Source organism: Falco cherrug, chromosome 10 (assembly GCF_023634085.1).
Source record: "Falco cherrug isolate bFalChe1 chromosome 10, bFalChe1.pri, whole genome shotgun sequence".
NCBI classification, from domain to species: Eukaryota; Metazoa; Chordata; class Aves; order Falconiformes; family Falconidae; genus Falco; species Falco cherrug.
The window spans coordinates 17388941-17415539 of record NC_073706.1 but is presented as its reverse complement, the minus strand read 5'-3'; the positions used below and the strand labels follow the sequence as shown (position 1 = coordinate 17415539).

Sequence of the window (26599 nt, the reverse complement as noted above, 5' to 3'; positions counted from 1 at the left end):
GGTCAGGCTGCTCCACCTGTGGGAAGGTTTGGGAGCAGGGTGGTACCTGTCCCTGCTCCTCCTCGGGGTGACCATAGCACCCCAGCAAGAGGGGTGGGCTGGCAGCAGGCAGCAAGGCGCCGTGTGGTGCTGGGGTGGGTGCACACGGCCAGTTTGCAGGCGTGGGCAGGGGCGCACACACACACACGGGCTCAGCCACGCGCACAGGAGCCAGCGTGCATGCAAGCGGCTGCTTCTGCAGAGGGATGTTGTGTGTGCAGGGGGTGCAACGGGGGGCGAGGGGGTGTGGGGTACATACAGGGCACAGCAGTGCAGGGAAGAGTGTGGGTGCATCACCAGTGGGGCTGGCAGACGCCTGCATGGGCCTGTGCCAGGGGGTCTGCAATCACTGCATGCAGAAGCACGCTCAGGGCTGCACACGTGGGCGCCCAGCTGTGCACGCTGCCCCTGTGCAGGCTCCCACAGGATGCTGGGGTGCCCCCCGCTCAGCCAGGCAGCACCCATGGGTGCCCTACGTCCCCAGCTGCGAGCAGAGAGCTCCTCCTGGTGGCAGTCCCCGCACCAGTGTCCTCCCCCCCCCCCAGCCCCGCGGGGCTAAGAGAAGAGCCAGGGCCACCAGCCCCCCTGAACCAACCGAGGAAGTTTTATTGTCCTGTCAAAGTGGCACCACGATCCTGACCTGCTGCTCTTTGTCTGAGGGTGATACAAGAGCAGGGGGCGAGGGGCAGGGAGGGGGCTCACTGTCCACGCCCCAGCTCCCGGGGACACAGGAGTCGAGGAGGGGGAAGTGTTATGTTGGGGAGGGGGACAGGGACCCTGCGAGCATCGTACAAAGTGCATAGATGCATGTGTGTGTGTGTGTGTGTGTGTGCGCGTCCCGCTGCAGGGAGGGGGCAGGCCTGATCCTGGGGACGGCAGCTGTCAGCCTCCAGGGACGTGCTGGCTGGAGGGCGAGCCTGGAAAAGACACAGCAGGGAGAGGGGTGAGACCCCCACGTGAAGCCCCAGACCCAGTGGAGACCCTGGCCACAAGCAGGCAGGAGGGAGCGTGCCGCTCCCCACAGCAGCACAGACCCCAGGGACACAGGGACATGCTCCCACCCCAGTCGGCATGGTGCAGCGCAGCAGGACCTGCGCCACGGCCACGTCTCTGGCCACATGGCCCCCTCCAGCCCCCCCCGGACCCACAGCCCCGAGGCAGGAAGCGTGGGGAGGGGGAGGCCCCAGGTACGCCCTGCCCATGGGCTGGGGTCTGTCCTGCAGCAAGCCCCTCAACTCCTGCACTCACCCCACTCAAGGTTTCTTCTTTTTCAGCTTCAATGCTTGCAGCCAGTGCGGGGGGGAGGCATCTGACCTGGGAAGTGTTGGCACAGCATCAGCACAAGCCCCCCAAAGACACCCCCGGGCCCCGGACCAACCCCATGGGGGGCATGGTCAGGAGGGACCCCAAGCTGATCTCTGCTCCCGGGGGATTCGGTGGGCTGGGGCCCCACAGGGAGGGCAGGCAGGGAGCTGCGCGCCTGCTGGGGCTTTAAGGGCTGCGTCCCAAGCAGTGTTTAGGGTGGAGCAGCCCGGCTCTCCAGGCAACGGGCCCTGGGAAAGCCGGCCCGGCACAGCCCCCCCCCCCCCGCCCAGCATCCTGCTGCCAGCCGCACGCACCGGCGAGGGACCCAGCGCCCCTCAGCACGCCTTCAGCCCTCTAAAGCACCCCAAAACCCTCACGCCTCTGGAAAAATCCACCCATAGTACTCCCTCAAGCCCTTGCTGGGCGCCCAATGCAGCAGCAGCCACCTCAGCACCTCCCAGTCCTCAGCATCCTCCCAGCAGCTGCCCCCAAGCCCCCCTTTCCGTTCCCAGCCCCGGTGCTCCCCCAGCACAGCCCCGAGACACAGCCCTCGCCTCCCGAGTGTCCTGCACCCCAGCACTCACCCTGAGGACTTCTCCGGTTTGGGAGGCAGCGCCAGGGGGTTTCCCACTCAAGCCAGGGATCTTGCAGGACTTGGAGCGCTGCACGTGAGGGTCTTTGGGGGGGCTGCCTTGCTGTCCCCTGGCAGTGCCCCCTCCTCAGCTGAGCGGTTTCGACCCCTCAGCTTGGCCTGGGTGCGGAAGAGCAGTCAGGTGGGCACACCGTGCTCTGCCCCCTCCCAAATCCTCCCACCGACTCCTCCACGCACTAGTTCCCTTTGGCCAACCCCTCCTCGGTCCCAACATGCCTCAGCTTCCCCTCCCCTGGTCAAACCCTCCCTTCCAGCCGGCCAGGTGTCACCCCACTCGCCTGGGGTCCCAGCAGGCCCCACCTTGAGAACCGATGTGTTGAGGCTAGGGAAGAGTGGCATCTTGACCCCCTTGCCCGATGGGGACGCTCGCACCCGTCGGTTCTTGGGTTCTTCCGCTGCCTCCTCGTCGGAGGACGCTACTGGGGGGGCTGGACGGGGCTCTGCAGGGAGGACACAGGGGACAGCATCACCATGAGACACCTCTGCTGAGGACAGATGGCCCTGCCATCCCTCTCCTGTCATCACCATCCTACAGGCTCTCACCTGTGGAGTCCCGGAAAATCCAGCTGTCCCCTTCCGAGGTGGCCCCAGGGCGAAGGGCCGGTGCCCGGTGCCTGCGCTTGCGACCCAGGTTGGCCTTGCTGCGGTACATGCTGCTGTCCAGGACCTCCATGTCCTGTGGGGCCCACGGGGACAGGTTAGAGCCCAGCGCTGGGGACCCCCATCTCAGCCAGCATGCCCGCAACAGCCCTGGGGGGCCCTGAATCTGCAGCCTGTCCCTCAGGGGAGGCTAGGGCCAGAGAGTAAAGCCCCTATCCCCAGAGTGGGACAGGGACAGGGGCACCAGAGAAGCATCTCTTTGACAGCTGGGAACCCCCAGGGCCATATGAGGGGGCTGCTGGAAGCTGTCCCCTCCCCACTCACCTCCAGAAAGGTGAATTCCTGCCCAGCATGGTCTGTGGGTCCCTCAGACTGAGGGGTGCCCAGGGAGAGCCGCTTCTCCTCCCAGCTTGCTGGTCTCTTCCCATCTGGGTGGTCCAAGGGGGCTTCTTCGCTCTCCGTATCTGGCAGGGTTCCACCAGCAGCCTCCAGCAGCAGAGGGGAGGCCCTGGGGCTCTGCAGGGCAGCAGCCATCTCATGGGGGTCTCTCTCCTCCCCAGCAGGGCTGGACGGCTCACTCTCACTGGGCTCCACAGCTGAGGGTCAGCTGGAGCATCATTCAATGGTGGACTGGGGTCTGAGAGACGGATGCTTCTGCTCAGGGAGACAAGGCGAGACCCCAGAGTTCCTCCAGCTCCAGCTAACACAGGCCCTTCCCCTGCCCTGAACCTCACCTCCGTCTGCCCCCAGGGGAAACTGAGGCACAGGGAGGGCCAAACGCTGCTCCCTTGAAGTTAGAGAAGCACCCGGGTGTCCAAGACCCCCCACTTCTCTCCAGGATATCACACCAAGGGGGTGGCACTGCTGGAAAGTTCCCTCAAAGCACCCTCCCAAAAGGCTGGGGCAGAATTTGGGGTGGGGAGAGAGCAAGGAAGCTGCCAGACTGATAGGGGACTCAGGCCAATTCTCCACCTTGGAGCACAGAAAGGTGTCAGACCCCCCAGTAGGGCCACCAGCCCCAGGAGGTGGCCAGGGGACACCGGGTGACCAAGAGGCCCCAGGGGGCAGGAAGATGATGATCAGGGCCACCTGGGGCGTGGGAAGGCGCTGGCAGCAGAAAACTGCACAGCTCCCAGGGCAAGGGCAGCTCCCCACTGCCCCACACGTGTCCAGCAGGCTGGGGCCTTCCAGAGGCCCTTGGGGCTTTCACTTCCTTTCTCCTGGGATCCTTCTTTTCAGGCAGCTTGGGGAATTTCTCATTCTAAGAATCCCCAGCTGTGCAGATTGACTGAAATCAGGGTTCCCACAACATAGCAAAACCATAAGGGCACAGGGCTATATCTGCCACTGTCAGAGGGAGACTAGCACAAGAAGCCCCGAAGGCATCAGCCCCTCCTGGATCAGCTCAAGATGGCAGATCCTGCTGGGACAAGTTGAAACCCAGTCCTTTAAAAATGTTCCGCTCCACCTGTGGGGCCAGAAACTACACGGGGAAACGTGGAGGCAGTGGAAGAGGAGCTCCAGCAGCCCAGGGCCGGAGGCAGCAGATCCCCCAGCTACGAGTGAGACACGATAGGATGCCAGCACAAGGCCCATGGCATCAGAAGTCCCTGCTGCAGGGCAGCATGGTCACCCATGCGGGTCAGATCCCCCCCGCCCCAGGGCCGTGCTGCCACCACCAGTGCCCTCCTTACCTGTCCGCTGAGGCAGCACCATCTCCTGGTCTCTGCTCTCCGACACCGAAGCTCCGGCTCCGGGCCGCACAGCGAGCACCGAACGCACTAACCCACTCCTGGCGCTTGGCCTCGGCATCGTGCAGCTCCACGCTCCAGCCAGCTGCGTCAAAGTCCCGGCTCCAGCCCGGCTCTTCCAGCCTGGCCTCCCGGGACTGGGCAGAGCCGTCCAGGGCAGGCAGGTTGCCCAGGCCCTGATCCCAAGCCGTATGCCCCAGCACAACCCCGCCAGCATCACCAGTACCCAGGCAGCCAGTGGCATCCGAGCTGCTGAAGGAGAGATCCCTGTGCCAGTCTCCCAGGGGCTCCTGCAGGCCCCCGGACCTCATCCCACCAGCCCAGGACATCAAGCCATCTGATGATGCTCCAGTGCCGGAGGGACCTGACACTCGCTCTGTCCCAATGATGCCAAATTGGTTGTGGCACTCAGCTCCTCCAAGCTCTTCAGCCCAATCCCTGCCGTCGGTGGCACTGCGCTCCTGCTGGTGGGTGCTGCCCCAGCCAGGCTCCTGGGCCGGGGGCTCAGGGACATGGGAGCCAGGCAGGTCATCTTTCCTAACACCAAAAGCATCAGCCAGGTCAGTCTGGCCAATGCCGTGTTCACCAGCCCAGCTCAGCCGGCCAGGACTAAACTCTCTTTCTTCCTCTTTGCTGTCTGCAGAGCTGTACTCGCTGGCCCAGGCCGTTCTGCTGAGACTAAACTCGCCATCCTGTGTGTCCATGTTCCCGGTGCCGTGCTCATCATCCCAGGCTGGTCTGCTGAGGCCGAACCTGCTGTCCTGGGTCTCCACCTCTCTGCTGCTGTACTCGCTGGCCCAGGCTGGTCTGCTGGGGCTGAACTCCTCATCCTGGGTCTCCACATCCCTGGTGCTGTACTCATTGGCTTCGGCCAGCCTGCTGGGGCTGAACTCCCGGTCCTGGCTCTCCATCTCTTGGGTGCTGTATTCACCAGTCCAAGCTGGTCTGCTGGGGCTGAACTCCCGGTCCTGGCTTTCCATGTCCCTGGTGCTGTATTCACCAGCCTCAGCTGGCCTGCTGGGGCTGAACTCCTGGTCCTGGCTCTCCATCTCTTGGGTGCTGTATTCACCAGTCCAAGCTGGTCTGCTGGGGCTGAACTCCTGGTCCTGGCTCTCCATCTCTTGGGTGCTGTATTCACCAGTCCAAGCTGGTCTGCTGGGGCTGAACTCCTGGTCCTGGCTCTCCATCTCTTGGGTGCTATATTCACTAGTCCAAGCTGGTCTGCTGGGGCTGAACTCCCGGTCCTGGCTCTCCATGTCCCTGGTGCTGTATTTGCTCTCCCAGCCCTGCCTGCCGGGGCCAAACTCCTTGTCTGGGGTCGCAGCGCCCCCAGTGCTGGATCTGCCAGCCCAGCCCAGCGTAAAATCTTTGTCCTTGGTCTCAGCGTCCCTGCTACTGTATTTACTGGCCCAGTCTGGGGTGAGCTCCCTATCCATTGCCACATCACCGGTGCCATATCCACCAGCCCATGCAGGTGCGATCTCGCTGTCCTGGCTCTCAGGATCCCCGGAGCCATACCTGCCAGCCCAGCTGGGCTGCCTGGAGCTCGGCTCCTCATCCCGCTGCTGGCCATGTCCCACGCCATAGCTGCTGCTCCAGTCAGCCTTCCCGGGGCCCATCTCCTCCCTGCTGCTCGCGCTGCCCAAGCCATAGCCTGTGCCCCACTTGGGTTTGCCAGCACCAAAGTCTTGATCCTGCAGGCAGCCTTCCACCATGCCATGGGAATTCGACCAGTCACTGCAGCTCAGTCTCATCTCCCCCATCAACTCCGTCCCTTTGTAATCGCTGCCCCAGTCCTTCCTGGCAGTGCCAAAGGGCCCATCCTGCCGGTCCCCATCCCTGGTGCTGTCCCAGCTTGATCTGGCCCCAAACTCCCGGTCCCGCTCCACCTCACCAGGCCAGTCTCTTTCCCTGGCCACAGCCTCACGGGTCCAGTCAAAGGTGCCAGCCTGGTGAGGTCTGCCGATGCCAAACTCACTGCACAGGTCCTTCTGTGACCAGCCGAGCAGGTTCTGGGGGAAGAGAAATGGGGAGAGGAAGTTAAAGGGGGTCACAGTCCCAGCTCACGCTGCAGAGAGGAAAGCTGGAGGGGAAAAGCCGGGGGAAACATCCTCAGATGCCTGGGGGACACAGCAGAAGCGGGGTCCCATCGCAAGGGGAGGCCAGATCCTGCCGCCTGCCCTCCCCACGCCAGCAGCTGCCAGCTGCCTGGGGGTACTCACAGCTGCTGCGCCTGCCCCGGGCCCTTCCCAGCCTGGCGCCTGGCGAGCCCTCCCCAGCTCATCCCGCAGCTCCAGGTTGGCCAGCAGCCGCCGGAGGACAGCCGTGGTCCCCCAGCCGCCAGCCATGGCTCCCCAGCAGGCCCCGCACGCGGCACTGGCCGCACCCCAGCTCTCCCTGCCGGCACAGCATGCTCCCGCTCAGCCTCCACCCAACCCGTCCCACCGCCCTACGCGCACCCAGCCCTGCCGCAGCAGAGCCCAGTGCCACACCGACACCGGGGCCTGGTGTTAACCCTTCCCATCGCGAAGCCGCCTGGATCCCCGCACCCTTACCTCGGGCCTCTCTGCATCTGGAGAGCCGTGGCCCGCAGCATGAGGCCCAGGCGACGCCAGCAGCTCCGTCAGCCAGCCCGGGTCAGCGTGGGGATCAGGGACCCTCGAGGATCCTTCAGCCTGGCGTGGCCCACCAGGGCCCTGCAGGTTCACGGGGCAGTCGCCAGCCGGCACCCACACCGAGTGGGCCGCAGTGGCTGGATCCGGTGGGGCCAGATCTGGCGGGGTGGCCTCGATGGGGAGGCTGGGCTGGGTGGGGGGCTTGCGCTCAGCTGGGTCCTGGACAAGCTCCGTCACGCAGAGAGTGGAGCAGGGCACGGTGGTATCCCGCTCTGCCTCCCCTTCCTCCTCCTCCTCTGCCGAGCCCTCGGCCTCGCACTGGGCCACGGGCCCCCCTGGACACGAAGCCCCTTCTGCTGCCCGGCTGCCAGCCACGACGGGGCCGGGCTCTTCAGACCCACTGTCCCCCCGGGAGCATGGGGCACAGGGGCCCTGGTCCTCCCCGTCCGACTCGCCCTCTTCAGAAAGCCCCGAGTCAGGTGTCTCCCGGATGGGGGAACGGGGAGGGGATGCTAACCGACGTGCCCCCCGCAAGGGGAAGGTCCACTCGAAGGACTGAGAAAGGCTCCAACCGGAATCGCTGCCCAGGGACGGCTCTGACAGCGGATCCCCGGGACGGGGCAGAGCGCTCAGTGAGCCCCCCAGCTCTCCCATGCCTTGCCCTGCTGTGGGGGGCTGCAACACGCCCTCCGAAGAGCGCCGGAGCCCCGAGTCCCTGGAAGGGGGAGAGGGGCTGAACTCAGGACCCTCAGAGGACTGTGGGGACAATGGGGAGTCATCAGGTCCCTCCGGGGAGCCCGGAGGACGGGAGGCTTTAGCAGGGAGCTCGGGGGGGGGGGCTGGGGGGAGCTGAGTACTCAGCAGCAGCCTCAGGAGAGCCAGGGGGGCAGGTGGCTCTGGGGGACAATTCGGGAGTGCTGGGGGGGCTGGCAGTATCAAGGGATCCCTCTCCGGGAGTGTGGGGGGAGCCAGGGGAACAGGAGGTGCCGAGCCGGGGCTTGGCCGCAGAGGAGGGAGCACCCGGGGCCTGGATGGAGGCAGCCGAAACCTCGGCTGAAGGCCGAGCCGGGGATTCGGGGGAGCCAGGGGCCAGCGTCGGGGAGCCGGGGGCTGGGAGCTCTGGGGGGGCATCAGGAGAGCCGGGAGCCGAGGCGGAGGGCTCAGCAGGCTGGAAAGGAGCCCCCGGAGCCGGGCAGGTGGGGGGCCTTGGGGACCCAGGGGGGCCGAGGGCACCCAGCTGGAGAGAGGAGAGCTGTGGAAAGAGCCCGCAGGGGGTGTTGTGTCACTGGAGAGAAACCTCCAAGGCGTCACCCACCCTCAAATCACAGCCCCCCCCGCCCTCTCACCAGCCCCAATCTACAACGAGGGTCCCACCCACCAGCACCCCCTCCCCTCCCCAAACCCAAGGCAGGAGGTGCCCATGCTTCTCGCCAGCGCCAGGCTGCTTCCTGCGTGACTCAGCCCAGGCGGCTCCCAGCCGCCCCTGGCCCCGCTCCGTGCCCAGGGCACAGCAGCACCCCAAGCCCCCCGCTGCTGCCCCCCTCAAGTGCCCACCCTCTGGCAGCGCCAAGACAGATGGAGAGGAAGAAACAAAGCAGAAGAAAGTAAAACCAACCCCAATCTGCGCCCCGACCCCACCGTGAGGCTGAGCACCCCCTTGCCAGTGTCACCCTGCCCAGCATTGCCAGGGTTAGCCCCCCGCACTGGGGAGACCCAGTGTCACTGCTGGGGTTACCACCGCCGGCTTCGAAGTGGCCTGGTGTCCCGGTCACCACCCTGAGCATGGTGGGAAAGGGAGGGTGAGAGGGGGGCTGGCAGGGAGCCCAAAAGGGCCTGCCCTGCCACATACCTGCCAGGTCACCAAACCCTGGCTGGTGACTCACGGTTGCTCCCTGCCCACGCCTCAGCAGCGGCGCTGGCACACACCACCCCCTCCAAAATAATCCAGCCCCACACCGGGGCACCCAGCACAGGGTCGGGGGGAACCCAGCTTCCCCAGAGAAAGGGGTGGTCAGCACCCCAAGGAGAAAGGAGAGACACGCACCCCGCAGAGAGGGAGCCCCGGAGGAGACAGGAGAGCCCCGAAGGAGAGAGCCCAGGAGCGGAGCCACCGCGGCACAGGAGGGCGAGGCGAGAACTCACGTCAGGGGGGGAAGGCGGCCTCCGACGTCCGCGGGGGTCCCCGGCACAGCTCAGGCTGGCTGGGGGGGAGCTACTGGCAGACAGAAATGGGGAAGGAGGGTAAATTCCCCTTCCATGCACCTCTGCTCTCCTTTCCCACCACCCACTGAGGCACCTCCAAGCCCCAAACCACCCACCCCAGCCTCAGTGGCCAGATGAACTACAAGAGGCCCTTCAATCACTGCAAGCAGCACCCGGCACCAAACCATCAGCAAGGTTGTGACTGCAGAGGGGAGGGAGGCAAATCAGCCCTAATCGCCTTTCCAGAAAGTTTTCAGTCCTTTGGAGAGCCAGTTTCTCACACTCTGGTTTAAAATAGCCCCCATCTCACTCTCCCGGAGGTACCCAGCTTTCAGGAGCATGGCCAAGTGCTGGCTCTCACCCAGGACATCCTGCAGCCAGGAGTCCCACAGATCAGCCTTCTCCCTCCACCTTGGCATGACCCAGCAGGAAAAAAAAAAAAAAAAATAGCAAGGGTGGGAAAAAGGGAGGATTTCCCAGGGGAGTGACCCCCTCCCCGTTATTCCCAGCCTCAGGGCAGCAGGATGGCTGGCTGGCTCACTTCCCAGCCCTCGGGGGCTGGAGGCACAGAGGCAGCTCCTCAACTGGGACAGCCCGTTCCTGCGGTCGGAGCAAACCACCCGGCGCTGCGGCGGCTGCCCTGGCCTTCCCATGGAGGCAGCTCAGGGCACTGCCTGCTTAGGATGAACACCGGCCTCGTGCCGGTAACCAGACCTCAGCTCCGTTATTCCCATTCTCAAGACAGCTAGGAGCCATGCTCCCTGTCCCCGCAGCCTCTCATCCTGCTGGGGCAGGACCCCAGCTCCTCACCTTGTCCTGCTGGGGCGGGACCCCGGCTCCTTACCTTATCTCGGCAGTCTGGTGTCCGTCATCCCCCACCCCCAGCTTGCCCACCGCAGGTTGGGGTGTCTGGCAGGCTTCGCTGGAGGGGGCTCCATCTGCCTCCCCACTGGGACGCCTCCGGAAGGCAGTGAAGGTCTTGGAGCCGAAGCGAGAGGAGGGATCAGGGCAAAAGAACGAGAGCCGGGATCGGTCTGGGCTCCCTGGGCCCTCCCTGCTGTCCATTTTGGCCAGGATCTCCTCCACGGTGGTGCCTGGAAATCGCTCTGGTTTGGTCGCCACTGGCACTGGTGTCACCTTGAAAGGAGCTGGGCCCTTGCGGGAGGGGGTCGGTGGAGTGGGGGGCACCTCCTCACTGGGGGTCAAACCCGGGTCCTCCACGGCTGCGACCAGAGGAGATGGAAGCCCCTTCCCGTTGGGGGTCTCGGGTGACTTGAGGGTGAAGGAGGGGCGCCGGAGGGGCCCCCCCGAGCTGCTCCCTCCATAGGGCTGGGGCCCTGCCAGGCGGTTCATCTTCTCGGCAGAGGGCAGTGCCGGGCGAGGGTGCCGTGGCCCCAGTTGGGGATGTGGCAGGGAGGGCTTCACAGGCATAGCTGGCTTGGGCAGCACACGGGGTTTAGGCCGGACCGGTGGCTTGGGGCGAGTGGTGCCTACAAGAGAAGCAAGGAGAGGAGAAACGCCATGTTGGAAAAGCACTGCAGCCCCACCAGGCTCCCTGGGGAAGGCCAGTGGGGCACACTGGGCCGAGAACAGCCCTCAGGCACCAGCTTGGCACCCCAAGAGGGGGCCTTCCCAGAGCAGGCCAGACCAGCAAACCCCCCCAGCTCCGATTTCTCCCACCCCCCATGGGGACAGACCTTTCTCAGGGCTGCCAGCCACCAGTCCAGCCCCCCCGGAGCCTGTGGCAGAGGCGCAGGGCAAGGCAGGGCACAGGGGCTGCGGCTGGGAGGCCATGGCAAAACCGGGACCAGGACTCAATGGACACAGTGCAGGGTCAGCCCCTAGGGAAAGAGGAAAGAGGAAGAAGCATTTTAGGGAGCATCCCTTCACCTGGGCTCTGGGACCAGTGGGACCCAGTGGTGGGCAGCCACACTGTGCCATGATACCAACCTCCCAGCCCTATGCCAAACCCTCACATCCACCTGTGCCAGCACCTGGACAGTGTAATAAACCACTGTCACACTGCCAACCCTCTCTTCACCAGTACCACCCTCTGTACACTGTCCTCAGCATGTCTACACCAACCGGGGATGGCACAGTGACCCCAAACGCCACATCAACCCCCCTCTGCCCATACCCCCCATACACATCAGTCATCAGTGTACCCCACACTGGCTCCCACACACTGTGAACCCCCAAACACCGTGCAGTTCCTCATTTACCTGCACCAACCCTGTGTCAAGCTGTCCCAGCACCCCAGTGCACACAAGTCACACCCCTGACCTGTGCCAACCCCCAATTTGCCCCGGGAACCACCTCAGCCTGCCACCCCCTGCACCAGCCCCTCACCGACACCGTACCAAGCCCCACCGGCTGTGTCAGCCCCCAGCAGCTCCAGGGGTACCGGCCGGCCCCTCCCGACCCCCGCGGGGCCGGGAGCACCCCCCAACGCACAGCCCACCTCGGCTGCCCCAGCGTAGGGGCCGTGGGGGGCCCTGCTCACCTTCCCCACAGCAGCCTCATGTCCCGGGTGGGTCGCGGACACGGGGGGAGGGGGGGGGCTGCAGGGCGGGCAGGGGAAGCGTGGGGGGTGCCGTCCCACGGGTCTCACGCTGCCGCCGCCGCTCCCGTGACTCACCGGGGCTGCGGGGACAGGAAAAACCCGCTCGGTGCCTCCTCCCGGCTCTGCCCTGCCCTCCCCGCCTCACTCCCTACTGCCCCGCCGGGGTCCACCCCCTCAGACCCCCCTTCCCTTCCTCCCTTCCTCCCTCCCACGGGGGAACCGGCGTCACGACCGCTCCAGCCCACATCTGGAAGCCATCGGGCCCGTTTCCCAACCCCTTGGCAGCCTCGGGACGGTAGCGAGGCCCCGCTCCCCGCCCCGGGATGCGAGTCCGTTCCGTACCGCGTCCGCCACCACCGCCCCCTGCCCTCCTCCGGCGGGGCCTACTCTCATTGCCCTGGCAACGAAGCCCCCGCTCGAGTAGCTGGGTAGGCCGCAGCCAGCAGGCCTAGGCCCGTCGCCGTGGCAACAGAGCCCCCCACTCGATTTCGGGGAAACGGGGAGGTACCGAGCCCGTTGTGCCCGCCGGGGACGATGCCGCGGCTTCGTCTCCGGCGGGTACAACGGGCCCCGAAGGGATCTCCGTTCCCCGTAGGCCCAGCCCAGCGGAGCGACCCCCGCTCACCCGCTGCCGCCGCCGCTGCTGCTGCATATTCATGAGCGCGCCTCCGCCCCCCCCGCCGGCCACGCCCCTGTCCCCCTCCCCGCCAACCAGAGAGCGCGGCGAAGCCAGCGCCGCGTGGCCGGGCGGACCATGGAGAGGAAGGACTAGAGAGTCCCCGCGCCCCGCCCTGCCCCGCCCCTCCCGCCGCGCCGTTTACCATCGAGAGGGCGCTAGAGCGTCTTCCAGCACCGCTGCCGCCGCCGCCAGGGCCGGGGGTGCCCGCCGGTGCCAGCAGGCCCTGCGCGCCCCACGCGGGGCCGGCACCGGGAACCGAGGCGGAGCGGGGGTGAGGGGGTGGTGCGCAGCGGACAGGGGGGGCTGCCACTGAGAGGCAAGGTCGCCCGCGGCCAGGCCAGGCAAGCGGCGCTAATCGGACCCCCTCACTCCGCCGGTTCCCCCCGCCGCGGCAGCCCGGTAATGGCCGGGGAGGTGTGGGGGGGCTGAGCTCGGGCACTGGCACCGGCTCAAGGCGGGGAGCCAGGAACGCGGGGGCAGGAACGGGAAGGACAGCCCTGTGCCCACCCCGGCTCTGCATCCACAAAGACGCCCTCGGTGGGGTTTTTTTTTTATTCAATCCAAGTTGCCATGTGAACAGACCCAAAATACAAAAAAAAAAAAAAAAAAAAAAAAAAAACCAAACCACCCCCCACCCCAAAAAAAACCCCCCACCAAACCACAAGGAAAGAAAAAAGGAAAGGAACCAGAGTATTCAAAAAACACAAACTGATGCAAAACTGCGCTGAGGTGGGACCCAGCCCCTCAGGGCCTCCCTCCTCCCCGGGGCCTCGATCCCCGGCCAGGCACTGAGGGCAGGGGCGGGGGGCCGGGGGCGCTGCACCCGCTGCGGGGGGACATGACCACCGCTGCGGGGGGACATGACCACCGGCTCGAGAGCCCAAGGCCCAGGTGGCTGCCGCGGGGCCGGCCCAGCCGTCCTCTCGCCGATCTGGGATCCAGCCTGGAGCCAGCCGGGACAGGGCTAATCCGAGCCTGACGCAGATTCCTCCGAGCTGGGGGGTGGGCTGGCGACCCCCTCCTCCTCAGAGTCCTGCGGGCAGGGGACAAAGTCAGGGCAGCCTGGGACAAGGTCAGGGCAGCAGCTCCTGTTCCCCGACCTCTCCCACACCCCACAGCAGGGACAGGGTGGCAGCAGTGACTTGGGGACACGTGTAGCACACAGACAGGCTGCCCACACCACCACAGACAAGAGGTACCAGAGGGTCCCGGCCCCTGCAGGGACAGGACAAGCAGCCCACGTCCACAAGAGAGAAATGGAGCGTACCTGGGGGAGAGGAGCCGGGAGAGCCTTACCAAGACCCTTACCTCCTTCTTGCTCTCTGCAGAAGAGCTTTCATCACTGGAGACAAATTCCTTGCTCTTGAAGCTCTCGTTCATACTCTTGGCAGATGACTTGGAGGACAAAGACTTGGAGGCGGCGCCTTTCTTCTCCACTTTCCCCTTCATCTGCTTCTCCTGCTTCTTCTTCTTCTTTTTAGACCGCTCCCTGCGCATGTGTTGGGAGGGTGGGAGAGGAGAGGCATTACCCTGCTGACCCCACCAGCCCCCCTCTCTGGCGCCACAGAGCTGTGGACACTCTTCACACTGCCCCCAGCCCTGGAGAGGCTCAGGCAGCGTGACAGCTGTGGAACAGCCCCAGTTCAGAGGGGCCAAGCCCCGGCAACCCCTGCCAGCCCTCTCTGCTCAGCACACTCACGTCTTGGAGCTCTCTGACTTGCTGCCCCCGCTGTACTCCTTCATGGCCTTCTCGTACTCCCTCCTGGCATCTTCCGCCTTGCGGTCCCATTCCTGCAGCAAGGGCACAAGGTTAGCGGGGCCTTCTCTCCTCCTCCTGCACCACCAGAGCCCACCACCGTCCCCAGCCACACCACGCCCACGCTCCCGCCATGTCCCTCACCACCCTGGATCAAGCCAACACTCACCCACCAGCCCAAAGCCATCACCTCCCCACTGCCACACTCCCCTCCCGCCTACAGAGCGCCAGGTTCCTGAGAACAAGCAAGAGCCTGCCAGGGCCCCTCCTGTCCAGCCTCCTCGCCCAGCCTCAGCTCTCCCCGCCAGCAAAGCAATCCAGACGCCCCATCCCTCACCTCCTTCTTCTCCTTGGACATGGCTTTCCAGAGCTCCCCAGCCTTCTTGGACAAGTCTGTGATGCTGATGCCAGGATGCTCTGACTTGATCTTCTCCCGGTTGGCATTCAGCCAAAGCATGTAAGCTGACATAGGCCGCTTGGGAGCATTGGAGTCTTTCCCTTTCTTGCTCTAGAAGGCAGGGAGCGGAGAGAACAAGCGTCAAAGCTTCAAACGGCACCACTTGCTGAAGACTCAGGGCTGCCCCAAGATGAGGGGCCGGGTCTCCGCTCTTCTCCATCCCACCAGTAACTCAGTTACGCCATTCAGGTGAGACAGGTTGTCAGGTGACACCCATGCAAACTCTAAGGGCAAGCTGTTAGGGACAAGTTCCCCAACACCCAAAAGGACTGTCCAGGGCACACGCAGGGGCACAACACGCCCTTTGGAAGTCTCAACCTGGACTCATCTGCAGGAGGCAGCAAGTCAGGCTTGGAAAACTGACCCAGCTGGGACAGAGCGCAGCGAGGTGACAGCACCAGATCAGGCTGTGGCAGAGGGTTGAGGTGAAGTGCAGCTGATGGGCTGCAACCTGCGTGTCCCCACAGCGAGTAGCAACTCACACTCCCTGCTCTCCACAACCCCACCAGCAGCAACATCTCACCTCTAGCTGCTTCTTGCGGGGCTTGCGGTCCTTGACAATCTTGGCCTTCTTGGCCGGCTTCTTCTCATCCCGGTCGCTGTCACCATCACCACTGGAGGAACTGGCCGAGGCGTTGCTGTCAAACCTGCATGGAGGTGCTCGGCTTCAGTGACAGCTCAAGACCCCCACCCCAGAAAGATGAAGCACGAGGTGGGGGAGGGAGAGCAGCCACAAGCAGGCAGCAAGACTTGCCCCCAAACTCTCCCAGCCTCCAGCAACCCGTAATTGAGACTTCCTGAGCTGAAGCTGTTGTTTGTGCTTAACAGCTCTCAGGGGATTCTCCTTCCACGAACACGGCTCATCATTTTCTCACTTCCTGTAAATTTTAGGCACTCACACCACCACGCAGCTCAACTCCACCAAGATCCACCTCCTCCCATTGGGCTCAACCCAGCTCCCGCTAGCACACACAGTGGCTCTTCACGCTGCTGCGGAGACTGCAATTCCCACCCACCTGCTCCCCCAACTCAGGATTTCACGGAGCTGCATCCCATCCTCCTCCCGCTGTTCTCTTTTCTAGCCTGAACAGCCAAGGCCTCATCCAGGCGCCATCTGATCCCCCCAGCCGCCCTTCTCTAACCTTTCCAATTTGTATAATGTCATTATAATTGAGCAAGCCCAGAACTGCACTTACTTCTCAAGATTTTTAAGACCAGGGATTTATAAAGCAATACCGGCTGTGCCTGGAACATTCCCCAGTGCTCATGCAGCCCCACGTGACACCCTCAAACAGCGCCTTCCAAAAGCCCCCTGCTAGACAGACACCTGCCCAGTCTCTACTCACTCTTCAGCCACATCATCATCCTCCTCACCAGGGTTGAAGGACTCATCTGGAAGGAGAGAGCATAGGGGTCAGCTTATAGCAAGGCAAGGATGGACAAGACTTCACCAGAGATGGGGTGAGGAAGCCTGATCACCAAAGACAGTCCCCTCCGGCAGGCCCTCACACCCACCAGGCCTCAGCCTTCACCTGTCTCCTCCCCAGAGCCGTCACTGCTGTCATTGGCGTTCTCCTCCCGGATCTTGCCCTCCTCCTTCATTCTCTCCAAGTAGGCATCGTGCTGGTCCTCGTCAGAGTCGGCATATTCGTCGTAGCTCTGCTTCATGCCCTGCAGGAGAGACAGCGTGAGGGCTGCGTCCTGTGCTCCCCACACTTGCACACACCCCACTTCTGGAAACTGCAACTCCTGGCATGCTCCTGGGCAGGCCCCAGTCGCATGCACAGGGTGGGGAGGACGGGAGGCCTGCCACGTCCCCTCCTTCTACCGATCAGGGCTCTGGAGAGAGGGGCAGAAGAGTTATCTGGGTTAGGGGGGGGGTCCTCTCATAAGTCATGCTGGAGTTACTGGGTTTAGTCGGGGACCACCACAGCCATGCAGAGGAAACCTGCACCAGGAGGAGGAAGAGGAGAAAGAGGAAGGGATATCGCACGGACCTTTTTCCTCTACAAGGGCAAGGAGAGAAAAGAGAGGTGAAAAAAAAAAAGGGGGGGAAAGCAGCAAAATTTTGCAGAGAAAACAGCCCCCCCCACCCTCTCCCCACCCCAGCTGGTGGGCAGTGGTTCCAGCGGGGCGCAGGGAACCAGCCCTGCTCAGCAGGTACCTCCTTGAGGCCTCGGTTCTTGATGTTTAGCTTCTTGGCGTTGACAAAGTCAAATAGCTTCCCATACTCCTCCCTGCAGGACAGGCAGGGGGGTCAGGTATTGGCGGCAGCCAGGGTGCCAGCAGCACTGAGAGCAGCTCACCCCACACCCCACGCCCCCTGCCCACCTCTCTATGCTGCTGAAGGTGTACTGCGTGCCCTGCTTGGTCTCGATCTCAAAGTCGAAGGAGCGGGTGGTGGTGGTCCCACGGGCAAAGTTGACGAAGGAGATCTCGTCAAAGCGGATGTGCACGGGCGGCTTGTGCACATAGATGAAGCCACGCTCCAGCGGGTACAGAAGCCCTGAGCTGGCCTTGTAGGAGCAGGTGATGCACTGGGCTCCGGAGTGTCTGTGAGGGCAAACATAGCCATCTTACACCCACGGGGAGCAAACGCCCTCCCTGTGCCCACTCCCGCAGTCAGACAGAGGACGTCAGCAGCCCAGAGGAGCCTGGCAACTGCTCCCCCAGCACAAGCCACAAATCCCAAAGAGCCCTATTTCCCTGGCCACAGGAACAAGAAAGAGAGGGGCCAGTCCTGCTGCCAAAGTTGGGGAGGGATCTCAAACAGCTGGCCTCAGGCTACCAAAGCAACAGCTTCTTCTGTCCTAGGGCAGGCAAGGCAGGCTTTGCATCTCTCCCCATCTCCGTGCCCCTTCCTGCAGCAGGAAGATCCCACATTCCGCCATCCACAGCCCCCTTGGCTGGCAGCAGCACGCCTCACCCCTGGAAGTTGCCGGGGACAGTGATCTTGCGATTCACCAGCGCCTTCATGACCCGGCTGACCATCTCGTAGAGGGAGCCCGACATGTTCTTGGTGAGCCGCCCCTCGAAGCGTTTCTCCACCTCCTCCCTGCACAGCCGAAAGAGAGGGCAATGGTGAGAACGGGAACCCATGAGGTTTTGTTACCTCCCTCGCAGCTCCCCGAAGCCCCCCATATCCAGGGAGGGGCGCAAGGCAGTGGCCTTGCAGGAGAGGAACTCACTCATTCATGTTGAGGGTCAGGGAGATGTCCTCATCCTTGGAGAAGAGCAGGATAAGGAAGTGGTAGCGGGTCTGGCCTTGCTTTATCGGGGGGTCCAGGCTGATCTAAAAGAGAAGAGGAGGTGAAGACCTGAAATCCCCTGAAGCCATCACTTGTCACCCTTCCCTGGGGGAGGGAAGGCCCCGCGTTCCCTCCTCACCACAAAGAACATCTGCCGCTGGTCCTTATGCGGAAGCAGGAACAGGCGCAGCACGGTTGTGTAGGGAATCTTGTAGTCGAAGGTCTTGCCGTGAAGATGCAGGAAGGTGGGGTAGATACGGATGTCATATCGCCCACGAGGCGTCAGACACTGCAGCTCCCGGAAGATGCAGATGGCATCGCCGGTGGCCTGGATCACATCCGCCTTGGAGAGGACGTTCTGAGCGAAGGCCTGCAAGGGAAGAGAGTTATGACCAGTTGAGAGTACCCAGCTACCCCACCCCCACCCGACCTGCTGTCCCTGTGGCCAGCCTCTCACCTCCACAGGGTCCACGCCATCCTCCTGGGTGGGCGGCACGTAGAAGCGAACCTCCATGAGCGAGACCTCAGCATCATCATTCTGGTGGAACTCCAGTGTCACCTCATTCTTGCCCGTTGTGCACTGGGAGACGTTGCTGAGGGGGATCTCGAACACCGGCTGCTCCCCGATGTCAAAGGAGAGCAACTGCCCTACAGCAGGCAGGAGGGGAGACGCAGCCCGTCACAGCAGGATCGGAACCACCACGCCATGGGGCACGGGTAAGGTCCCCACTGCAAGGCAGACCCATGGGGTCCTCCTAGATCCCATCTCTAGGAACAGCCTTGGTCTTCTCACAAAATCCAGCAACACCTCTCCTCCCCCCTGCCTCCATTCCCATGCTCCCTCCCAAATCTGCAGGCTTTCTCCTTCTGGTTACAGCCCCGGGAGACAGACACTGATCAGAAGTGAACTGAAGGGAACCGCCTGTTCCCATGTTCCCCTGGACTCAGATCAGGGGGGAGCATTCACCAGCTCCCCTGGCTCCTTCACGAACCAGCAGGCTTGGACAGATGTTGGCAACTCCCATGCCAACCCTTCTTTTTCTAAGTGTTCCCTGCCTGCAAAACCTTCCCCTGGATTTGAGGCCTGCAGGTATCTTCTGCTTTCCTGGGATGGCTAACGTCCCCACCATCCCCAAGAATGCCACTAGAAAGCAGGATGTTGCTCAAGGGACCAGCCGGGTGCTGCAGGAACAGCCATGCTGGTGGGAAACTATCCCAGCTCCCCTGCCTCGGGCTGCACCTGCTGCAGCTGTTCCCTTCCCTCAGCAATGGCATTACAACAACTCACCTCCAAACCTCACTGTCCCCCAATTCCAGCCCTTCACACACAGATCCTTCTCCGCCAGCTCCAGGCAATAGTGGGCCTTGAAGAAATCCGAGAGCTTATCGAACTCCTGGACAACAGCAAGAAGGAGGGAACATCCATCAGACACCACCACATACACGCGCTGCCCTGAGCCCGTAACCAGGACACGGCCTCCCCAGTGCAAGGGAAGTGGCAAAAAAAATGGGGGTCAGCACTGTTCCCGGGGGGTGGTCAGTGCCGTCAGACTTCCAGGGAGTGCAGCTTGACACAGGACAAGCAAAATCCAGCAACTGAATAGATGCCAGCCAGGGACAAGAACAGGACAGGTACACAGGGACCAGGGGACTCACCGATTCCCGGAAACCATCATATTTGTAGACATGGCCGTTCTTGGTGAGCAGCTTGAGGCCGTGACCCAGTGCCACACGCCGCCACACGCCCTCGGCCAGCTCTGAGGCCTGGATGTTGTCCACCTTCCCCGTCTTGCTGTTCTTGAAAATCACGCCCTGGCGGCTCAGCCGCAGCCGCCCGTCATTCTGGCGGGAGAGAGGCAGGTGTGAGGTGGGGGCAGCCCGCCCTGCATGCAGGGGAACAGCCCGACAACACCGACAGGCTCTGGAGCTGGGAACTGCTGGGCACAACGGGCGGCTGTGCATCCCCTCCAGACAAAACCAGGCAACCTTCCCAACTGCCCGCCGGCTTTAGTCCTCATGCACTCCCTGCCACCCGGATCCAGGATTCAAGTGGCCACAAGACTGTCGCCAGCACCCTCAGTGCCGCTATGTTTCTGTAGCTCCCTTGGGCTTTTGGGGACAATGTCCCAAAAGCCAGAGGGTTACAGGTGACCCAGAAACACTCCACACCACTGCAAACCACCACCCCCCGCCCCATGACCCGCTCCCTGCACCAGAACAAGCTGATGGCCAGCACAGAACCCTCCTGCAGTAGCTAGGGTGGACGCCCACAGCTGGCATCCCTTCTCCCTCCTCCTGGAAACATTCCCAACCGCAACCTCGCTCGTTCCACAACAGGCTGGCACTTAAAAGCCCCTGTTGATGCTCCAAAATGCTTCAGCCCCGGAAACGAGGCACCTCCGCTCCCTGCTTCCAGGCGAGATCAGCAAAACATCCTCTGCCAGGACGAGGCAGCGCAAGACATGCTGGGGCAGGGGGAGCGCCCTGCAGCATTTTGGCTGCAAGAGCAGGTCACAACACCACGTGCCACCCACCAGGGCCCAGGCAGGTCTCCCCAGGGACTGTCCCCCCACCCCAGCTCACTCACCATGGACCCCTTCACCTCCTGGTAGATCTCGTTGAACTCCAGCGTGTCAGCCATGGCGGCCGGGGCAGGTGGCAGCACCTGGGCTGCGGGAGGGGAAGGAGGCCGAGCGCAGCGAGTCGTTCAGCTCCCGCCCCAGCCTGGCATGCCCCGGGCCAGCGGCAGGTGGGGACGAGGACAGAGCAGCTGTGGGGGCAAGGAGGAGGAGGGTGAGCAGAGCTCAGCGAAGCGGCTGCGGGGGGAAGATGGCTCCTGGGCCTCCCGCCGGGCCAGGCTCTGCACGCACGGCCGCGCCGCAGCCCCGAAAGGCCACGCCGGCCCCCCCGGGCCGCTCTCCTCGCCCCCCAACGCTGCCCCTCGGGGTGGCACGTGACCCACGCGCGGGGGGCGCCCCGGCCGCCCCCGGCCCCGCGCTCCCCCTCCCCCAGCTCTGCCTCGGCCCCGGGCCTCCCCTTGCGCCCCCCGCCCGCGGTCCCTCCAGCCCTGCCCTTCCCCTCCCCAGTGCGCCCCTCCCCCCGCACCCCAAATCCCCTCCCCGCTGCTCCCAGTCCCCAACCCCCCGACCTCATCCTCCCCCCACCGGGGCCCAGCCCCCGCCCCCCCGCCCCGGTGCGGCCCCGCCGGGCCCGGCCCCCTCCGCACCGCCGCCACTTTTCCCGCCTGCGCAACACGAACCTCACGCGGAGCCTCCCTCCCGCCGCCGCCGCCGCCACCGCCGCCGGCGGAACTCGGCCTCACTTCCGCCATAGAGAGGGGCCGCTCTGGGCGCCGGAGGACCGCGCGGCAACGGCGCGGACAGGACCATAGAGCGCCGGGAGGACTACGGCTAGAGAGTACGCGGCGCCCCGCACCCGCTACAGAGGAGGTGGCGAGTGGGGTGGGGCTGCATCAGCTGCTCCCCCGGGCCCCCACCGGCCGCGCTGCCTCGCTGGGCACCGTAGAGCGGCGGGAAGCCTCTGGCTCGCAACCGGGACCCCCGGGCTGGGGGCACCCAGGGGGCGGGGGCGCCCCGGCCCCCCGAGACGGGGCACCCCCAAAGGCCCCCCGGGGACCTGGGACCCCGCTGCGCCCCCCGACACGGGGCTCCCCCGCCACCGGCACGGCGAGGAGGGCACCCGGCACCGCCCCTCCCCGCCTCCCCCGAGCCGTGCCTCCGCCCCCCGCCCGGCGCCCGCCCTGCCCGCACCAGCCCTCGCTGCCTGTGCCCTGCCGGTACCGCTGCCTGTGCCCTGCCTCCCAGCCCTGTCCTGCCCATAGCACCCCTCGCTGCCGGTGCCCCTGCCTGCCCCCGCCCTGCCTGCACCATCCCTCGCCGCCGGTACCGCTGCCTCTGCCCTGCCCTGCCCTGCCTGCCTCTGCCCTGCCCTGCCTGCCTGCCTGTGCCCTGCCTGTGCCCTGCCCTGCCTGTGCCCTGCCTGCCCTGCCCCGCCCTGCCCATGCCGGCTCCGCGCCCCGGCACCCGCTGGGTGACCAGTTTCTTCTCCTACGAGACCACCAAGTCGGTGGTGGTGAAGAGCTGGGTGGTGGGGGCCATCAACCGCGGCGTGCAGCTCCTCATCCTCGCTTACTTCGTGGGGTGAGACCCCCGGCAGGGCCGCATGCGGTGGTGACAGGCGGGTGGCACCCGGGGGGCAGGGGGCTGCTGCCAGTGACACCCGCGGGGTGACAAGGGGAGGGGGGTGATGATTTGTGGCAGTGGGGGGACAGTGAAGGGACAGCTGGGGTGGGGGGGGCAGGGGGTGTCAGCACGGGTGACAGGGTGGGTGACAGCATGGGTGATAGGGCGGAGGAGGGACAGGTGAGAGGGTGACAAGTGTGTCAGTGCCAGGAATGTCAGGTGTGCCAGCATGAGTGACACGATGGGAGAGGCCAGGAGAGCATGCCGGTGCAGGTGACAGGGGGGTGTTGGTGCGGGTGATGCAAGGGGGACAGCCAGCAGAGCATCCTGGTGCAGGTGACAGGGAGGGGACAGTGTCGGTGTGGGTGACACAAGGGGGGCGGGAGCAGCAGCACGGCCACAGCAGGTGACAGAGTGGGGTCTCTGCCCCCGGGTGCTCCCTGGGGGGGTGACAGCAGCCATCAGCAGGTGACAAGCACCTGTCAGAGGACTGGCAGCCACACGTGCTGGCAGCCCCGGGTGCCACAGAGCTCCAGCAGCTGGGGGTGGCAAGGGAGGCACAGGCAGGTGCTATGGGGGTGGCCGTCCCCACCGTCACCCTCTGCGGGTGTTGTCCCAGCTGGGTGTTCCTCCATGAGAAAGCCTACCAGGTGCGGGACACTGTCATCGAGTCTTCGGTGGTGACCAAGGTCAAGGGCATCGGGCGCTATGCCGGTCGGGTGCTGGACACGGCCGACTACGTCACCCCCCACCAGGTTCGGGGGTGCCGCCCCACCCCCTCCCCCGCCCCGCCTCAGTTTCCCCCTTGGAAGCGAGCAGAGGGTGATGGGGATGCCCCCCTCCCAGGGCACCTCGGTGTTCGTGGTGGTCACCAAGCAGATCCTGACGGAGAACCAGGTGCAGGGCATCTGCCCAGAGGTATGGGGCTGGGGGGGGCGGGGGGGGGCACGCTGGGGTGCACCCCCTCCTCTCACGGCTCCCCTGCAGAGCGAAGCCGAGTACCGCTGCACGGCCGACCATGACTGCCGGGGCAAGAACCCCGCCACAGGCAGCGGTGAGGGGGGGGGCCGGGGGGGGCCGGGGGGGCCGGGGGCCCTGCCTGCTCCCCACACTGACGGGGGGGGCCGGCAGGACTGCTCACGGGGCGCTGCGTCCCCTACAACCGGACCCTGCACACCTGTGAGATCCGGGGCTGGTGCCCGCCTGAGGTGGACACCGTGGATGTGTGAGTGTGACGTGGGGTACAGCGGTGCTGGGGCTGGCAGGTGTCCATGCCCCCCCTCCGTGTCCCCATAGACACCCCCTGTTTCCCTAGACCCGTCATGCTGGAGGCCGAAAACTTCACCCTCTTCATCAAGAACAGCATCCGCTTCCCACTCTTTGGTTTTGAGAAGTGAGTGGCGGCGGGGACATAGCGACAGGCATGGGGGCCGTGTGTCCCCCTGGCCCAGGTGGCTGATGGCTGTGTTCTCCCCAGGGCCAACCTGCCGCCTCCCGGCAGTGGGGGGCAGCTGGGACGGTGCCGGTTCCACCCCGAGCGGCAGCCCCTCTGCCCCATCCTGCGGCTGGGGGACGTGGTGCGCCTCGCCGGGCAGGACTTCCCCACGCTGGCCGCCACCGTGAGCCGGGGGACACGGGGACATGGCAGGCGGGCTGTGGGGGCACGGGGATCTGAGGCAGGGGGCGTGGGATGTGGGGGCACAGGGACACGGGACATGGACCTTGAGGACACAGGGATGTGGGACATGGGGACACAGAGAGGCACGGGATGTGGGGATGTGATATGTGGAACATGGGGACATGGGGATGTGCTGTGTGAGGACAAGGGGACATGGGGACAGAGTCACGGGGCGTGGGGATGCAGGGATGTGAGATGTGGGATGGGGGGACATGGGAATGTGAGATGTGGAGCATGGGGATGGGAGATGTGGGGGTGCAGGGCCATGGGCCATGGGGACACAGAGGCATGGGGCGTGGGGATGGGAGATGTGGGTCATGGGGACACGGGGATGTGGGATGTGGAGGCACAGGACTGTGGGACGTGGGGACCTGAGACATGGGATTTGGGGACATGGCGACACAGGGATGTGAGACAGGGGACATGGGACATGGGGATGTGGGCCATGGGGCCATCGATACAGGGCACAGGGACGCAGGGACATGGGGACATGGGATAGAGGGCACAGGGATGTGGGGACATGGGGCCAGGGGGCCGCAGCATGTGGCTCACCTGCCGGCGGGGGCAGGGGGGAGTGCTGGGCATCAAGATCGGGTGGGTGTGCGACCTGGACCGTGCCTGGGAGCACTGCCTGCCCCGCTACTCCTTCACCCGCCTGGATGGCCTCGCCCGCCCCCCGGCCCCTGCCACCGGCTACAACTTCAGGTACAGCACACGCCACTGCATGGGGACACGTGTGACACGCATGCGCAGCCCAGCACAGCCCCCTGTCCCGCGCAGGCACGCCCGGTACTACCGCTGGCAGGATGGCACCGAGCGCCGCACGCTCACCAAGGCCTTCGGCATCCGCTTTGACGTCCTGGTGTACGGCAATGTACGTGTGGGGCACAGCCCCCGTGGGGGCCACGGTGGGGGGACGCCTCCCCGTGACAGGGGTCTCTGCACCCGCAGGCTGGGAAGTTTGGTATCATCCCCACCCTCATCAACACGGTGGCAGCTTTCACCTCCATCAGCGTGGTGAGTGGTGGCTGTTCCCAGCCCCTCCTGTGGCGGCACCTCCCGGGGGGCTGGGGGGCCCCGCGCACCCCGCAGCAGTGGGGCAGGGGGGGCGGCGGTGCCCCATGGTGACTGGGAGGGGGGTAGGGGAAAACCCCACAGCCCGTGGGGCACGGGGACACAGCAAAGCCCCGGGGTGACAGCTGCCTGGCTCTGCGGGGGCTGTGGGGGTGTCAGGGGGGTGTCCCACTGTGTGGGCCCCCCCACGCCAACGCAGACCCCCCCAGGGCACGGTGCTGTGCGATATCATCCTGCTCAACTTCCTGAAGGGAGCCGAGCACTACAAGGCCCGCAAGTTCGAGGAGGTCAGCCGTGGGGCCGGGGCTGCCGTGGGGCTGGGGGGCAGCAGGTTCCCCTCCGTGAGGGTGTTGGATGAGGCCCCTCGGGGGGATGTATGGGGCTGACCGGTGGGGGGCACGTGCAAGCACCGCCCCCGAGTCCCCCCGCAGGTGCCCTGGCTGTGGGGCAGGAACTAAGCCGGTGGCCATCCACTGCCCCACAGGTGCCAGCAGCCGGTGTGCCCATGGCCCCCACCAGCCCCACGGAGTGTCCCCCTGGGGCACTGGGGCTCTGCAGCCGGGACAAGCAGTCCACCGACTCAGGGGCCTTCTCCCTCGGCCTCTAGCCCTGGGCGCTGTGGGGCAGCCCCCCACCTGCCCCCCACTGCAGGGCACCCCTGTCTGCACCCGGCCGGAGGGGGCCCCACCGTGCTCCCCTCCAGCCCCCCCACGGCTGGCACCCCCTTTCCCAGGCTGTCGGTGGGACCAGGCACAGGGGACGTGGGACGGCGGGAGTGAGGCTGGTGGCCATGGGACAGAGGTGGCAGTGGGGACAATGTTGGGGCCATGGCGGTGGCAGCAGGGGCAGAGGGGACCAGGCACCGGGTGGCACTGGGGTAGCAGAGGGACAGCGGGGGCATGAAGGGTTAGAGGGGCAGGATGGGGGTGCGGGACAAGTGGTGGCCTCAGGGATGGCAGAGGGACATGGGGGATGTTGGGGGATGACACAGGGGATGTGGGGAGGATGGGGTGACACTGGGGGTGGCAGCAGGACACAGGGCTCCAGGGACGTCCCACAGGGGCCACCCAGGTGGGCACTGGGGCTGGGGTGCTCAGGGTGTGCAGACAGGGGACAGCCCTCGGGTATCACCCTGCTGTGCCTGTGCACCCAGTGCCACCGTGGGAATCTGGCCCCCTGCCACAGCCTCCTCACCTGCATCGGGGCCTTTGCCTGCAGCCACACTCCTACTGTGCTGTCCCAGCATCCCCAGTGTCCATCATTGGGTGCCCCAGACCTGTCCCACCGTCCCCAGTGCTCCCCTGCGTGCCCCAGCCCTGTCCCAGCACCCCCAGTGCCCCACCCCAGGCGTCCCAGCCCTGTTCCAGGGTGCCCCAGCCCCATTACCCCGCCCCTGCCCAGGTGCCCCAGGTGCCCCTCAGCAGGTGCCACCCCACATCCCCCTGGTCCCCACTGCTGCCACATCTATGGCCAAGGGGGCTCGGGGGGGCGTCTGGGCTGGGTGCTGCTTCCCGGGGCAGTGGGTGCTGTTGGGTGCCAGAAGCGAGCCCCGCCTCCCCAGAAGATGGGTGCTGGGGACACGTGGGCTCAGCCCCCTCGGTGCACCCCACTTCTGTGACCCCTCCCAGCACCTCCCCACTCCCAGCCAGCTGGACCCCCCACCCCAATAAACCTTTGGCTCACAGCACCCACCCGTCTGCAGGCTGGGGGGGGGGGGAGGGGGGTTACGGGGGGACCTGGGGGGGTGGGCTGGGGTGCAGGGGTGGGGGAAGGGGAGG

At 65.2% G+C, this 26599-nt stretch overlaps 3 protein-coding genes across 11 annotated transcripts; 1 reads left to right on the top strand and 2 right to left on the bottom strand.

The window, feature by feature from the left end:
* Window positions 1-620: 620 nt before the first annotated feature.
* On the bottom strand, window positions 621-12477 carry TNKS1BP1 (tankyrase 1 binding protein 1). Of its 5 annotated transcripts, none has more exons than XM_055722772.1 (13): window positions 12353-12477; window positions 11668-11807; window positions 10862-11005; window positions 10009-10654; window positions 9007-9177; window positions 6903-8214; window positions 4291-6359; window positions 2921-3253; window positions 2540-2672; window positions 2297-2436; window positions 1929-2095; window positions 1288-1353; window positions 621-956 (listed from the first exon to the last, which is right to left on the bottom strand). In XM_055722772.1, the coding sequence occupies exons 3-10, from the start codon at window positions 10956-10958 to the stop codon at window positions 2413-2415; spliced, it is 4785 nt and encodes a 1594-aa protein (XP_055578747.1). In that variant the 5' UTR covers window positions 10959-11005; window positions 11668-11807; window positions 12353-12477; the 3' UTR covers window positions 621-956; window positions 1288-1353; window positions 1929-2095; window positions 2297-2412. The 5 variants fall into 5 exon arrangements, with proteins under 5 accessions (XP_055578747.1, XP_055578748.1, XP_055578746.1 ...); XM_055722773.1 differs by lacking the exon at window positions 12353-12477 and adding an exon at window positions 12236-12347; XM_055722771.1 differs by lacking the exon at window positions 12353-12477 and having other exon boundaries at window positions 11668-11886.
* A 620-nt stretch (window positions 12478-13097) lies between these two features.
* Window positions 13098-21261, bottom strand: SSRP1 (structure specific recognition protein 1). 3 transcript variants are annotated; one of them, XM_055722323.1, is made up of 17 exons: window positions 21127-21261; window positions 20455-20637; window positions 19524-19709; window positions 19156-19261; window positions 18325-18515; window positions 18007-18237; window positions 17808-17911; window positions 17546-17674; window positions 16951-17172; window positions 16784-16856; window positions 16152-16290; window positions 15966-16011; window positions 15143-15266; window positions 14500-14670; window positions 14106-14197; window positions 13703-13895; window positions 13098-13439 (listed from the first exon to the last, which is right to left on the bottom strand). In XM_055722323.1, exons 2-17 carry the CDS (start codon window positions 20506-20508, stop codon window positions 13371-13373), a joined length of 2130 nt encoding a protein of 709 aa, XP_055578298.1. In that variant the 5' UTR covers window positions 20509-20637; window positions 21127-21261; the 3' UTR covers window positions 13098-13370. The 3 variants fall into 3 exon arrangements, with proteins under 3 accessions (XP_055578298.1, XP_055578300.1, XP_055578299.1); XM_055722325.1 differs by having other exon boundaries at window positions 13715-13895; XM_055722324.1 differs by lacking the exon at window positions 21127-21261 and adding an exon at window positions 21094-21117.
* Window positions 21262-21695: 434 nt separating this feature from the next.
* On the top strand, window positions 21696-26508 carry P2RX3 (purinergic receptor P2X 3). Of its 3 annotated transcripts, XM_055722329.1 has the most exons (12): window positions 21696-22027; window positions 22689-22824; window positions 22916-22987; window positions 23057-23123; window positions 23201-23294; window positions 23385-23462; window positions 23547-23688; window positions 24316-24452; window positions 24528-24621; window positions 24699-24764; window positions 25031-25108; window positions 25306-25597. In XM_055722329.1, exons 1-12 carry the CDS (start codon window positions 21888-21890, stop codon window positions 25426-25428), a joined length of 1227 nt encoding a protein of 408 aa, XP_055578304.1. In that variant the 5' UTR covers window positions 21696-21887; the 3' UTR covers window positions 25429-25597. The 3 variants fall into 3 exon arrangements, with proteins under 3 accessions (XP_055578304.1, XP_055578305.1, XP_055578303.1); XM_055722330.1 differs by lacking the exon at window positions 25031-25108 and having other exon boundaries at window positions 25306-25566; XM_055722328.1 differs by lacking the exon at window positions 25031-25108 and having other exon boundaries at window positions 24528-24764; window positions 25306-26508.
* The last annotated feature ends 91 nt before the right edge of the window (window positions 26509-26599 follow it).

Excerpts from the sequence above, each read along its gene's own strand:
- TNKS1BP1 (XM_055722772.1), bottom strand. The coding sequence starts at position 10,958 with ATGGCCTCCCAGCCGCAGCCCCTGTGCCCTGCCTTGCCCTGCGCCTCT. Across the intron at positions 3,254-4,290 it reads GGTGCTGCCTCAGCGGACAG|CAGAAGCATCCGTCTCTCAG; the intron begins GTAAGGAGGGCA and ends TGTCTCCCTGAG. Across the intron at positions 2,673-2,920 it reads AGGAATTCACCTTTCTGGAG|GACATGGAGGTCCTGGACAG; the intron begins GTGAGTGGGGAG and ends TGGGCCCCACAG.
- SSRP1 (XM_055722323.1), bottom strand. The coding sequence starts at position 20,508 with ATGGCTGACACGCTGGAGTTCAACGAGATCTACCAGGAGGTGAAGGGG. Across the intron at positions 18,238-18,324 it reads ATGGCGTGGACCCTGTGGAG|GCCTTCGCTCAGAACGTCCT; the intron begins GTGAGAGGCTGG and ends CTTCCCTTGCAG. Across the intron at positions 13,896-14,105 it reads AAGTCAGAGAGCTCCAAGAC|GGAGCGGTCTAAAAAGAAGA; the intron begins GTGAGTGTGCTG and ends ACACATGCGCAG.
- P2RX3 (XM_055722328.1), top strand. The coding sequence starts at position 21,888 with ATGCCGGCTCCGCGCCCCGGCACCCGCTGGGTGACCAGTTTCTTCTCC. Across the intron at positions 22,028-22,688 it reads ATCCTCGCTTACTTCGTGGG|CTGGGTGTTCCTCCATGAGA; the intron begins GTGAGACCCCCG and ends GTGTTGTCCCAG. Across the intron at positions 23,295-23,384 it reads GAGGTGGACACCGTGGATGT|ACCCGTCATGCTGGAGGCCG; the intron begins GTGAGTGTGACG and ends CTGTTTCCCTAG.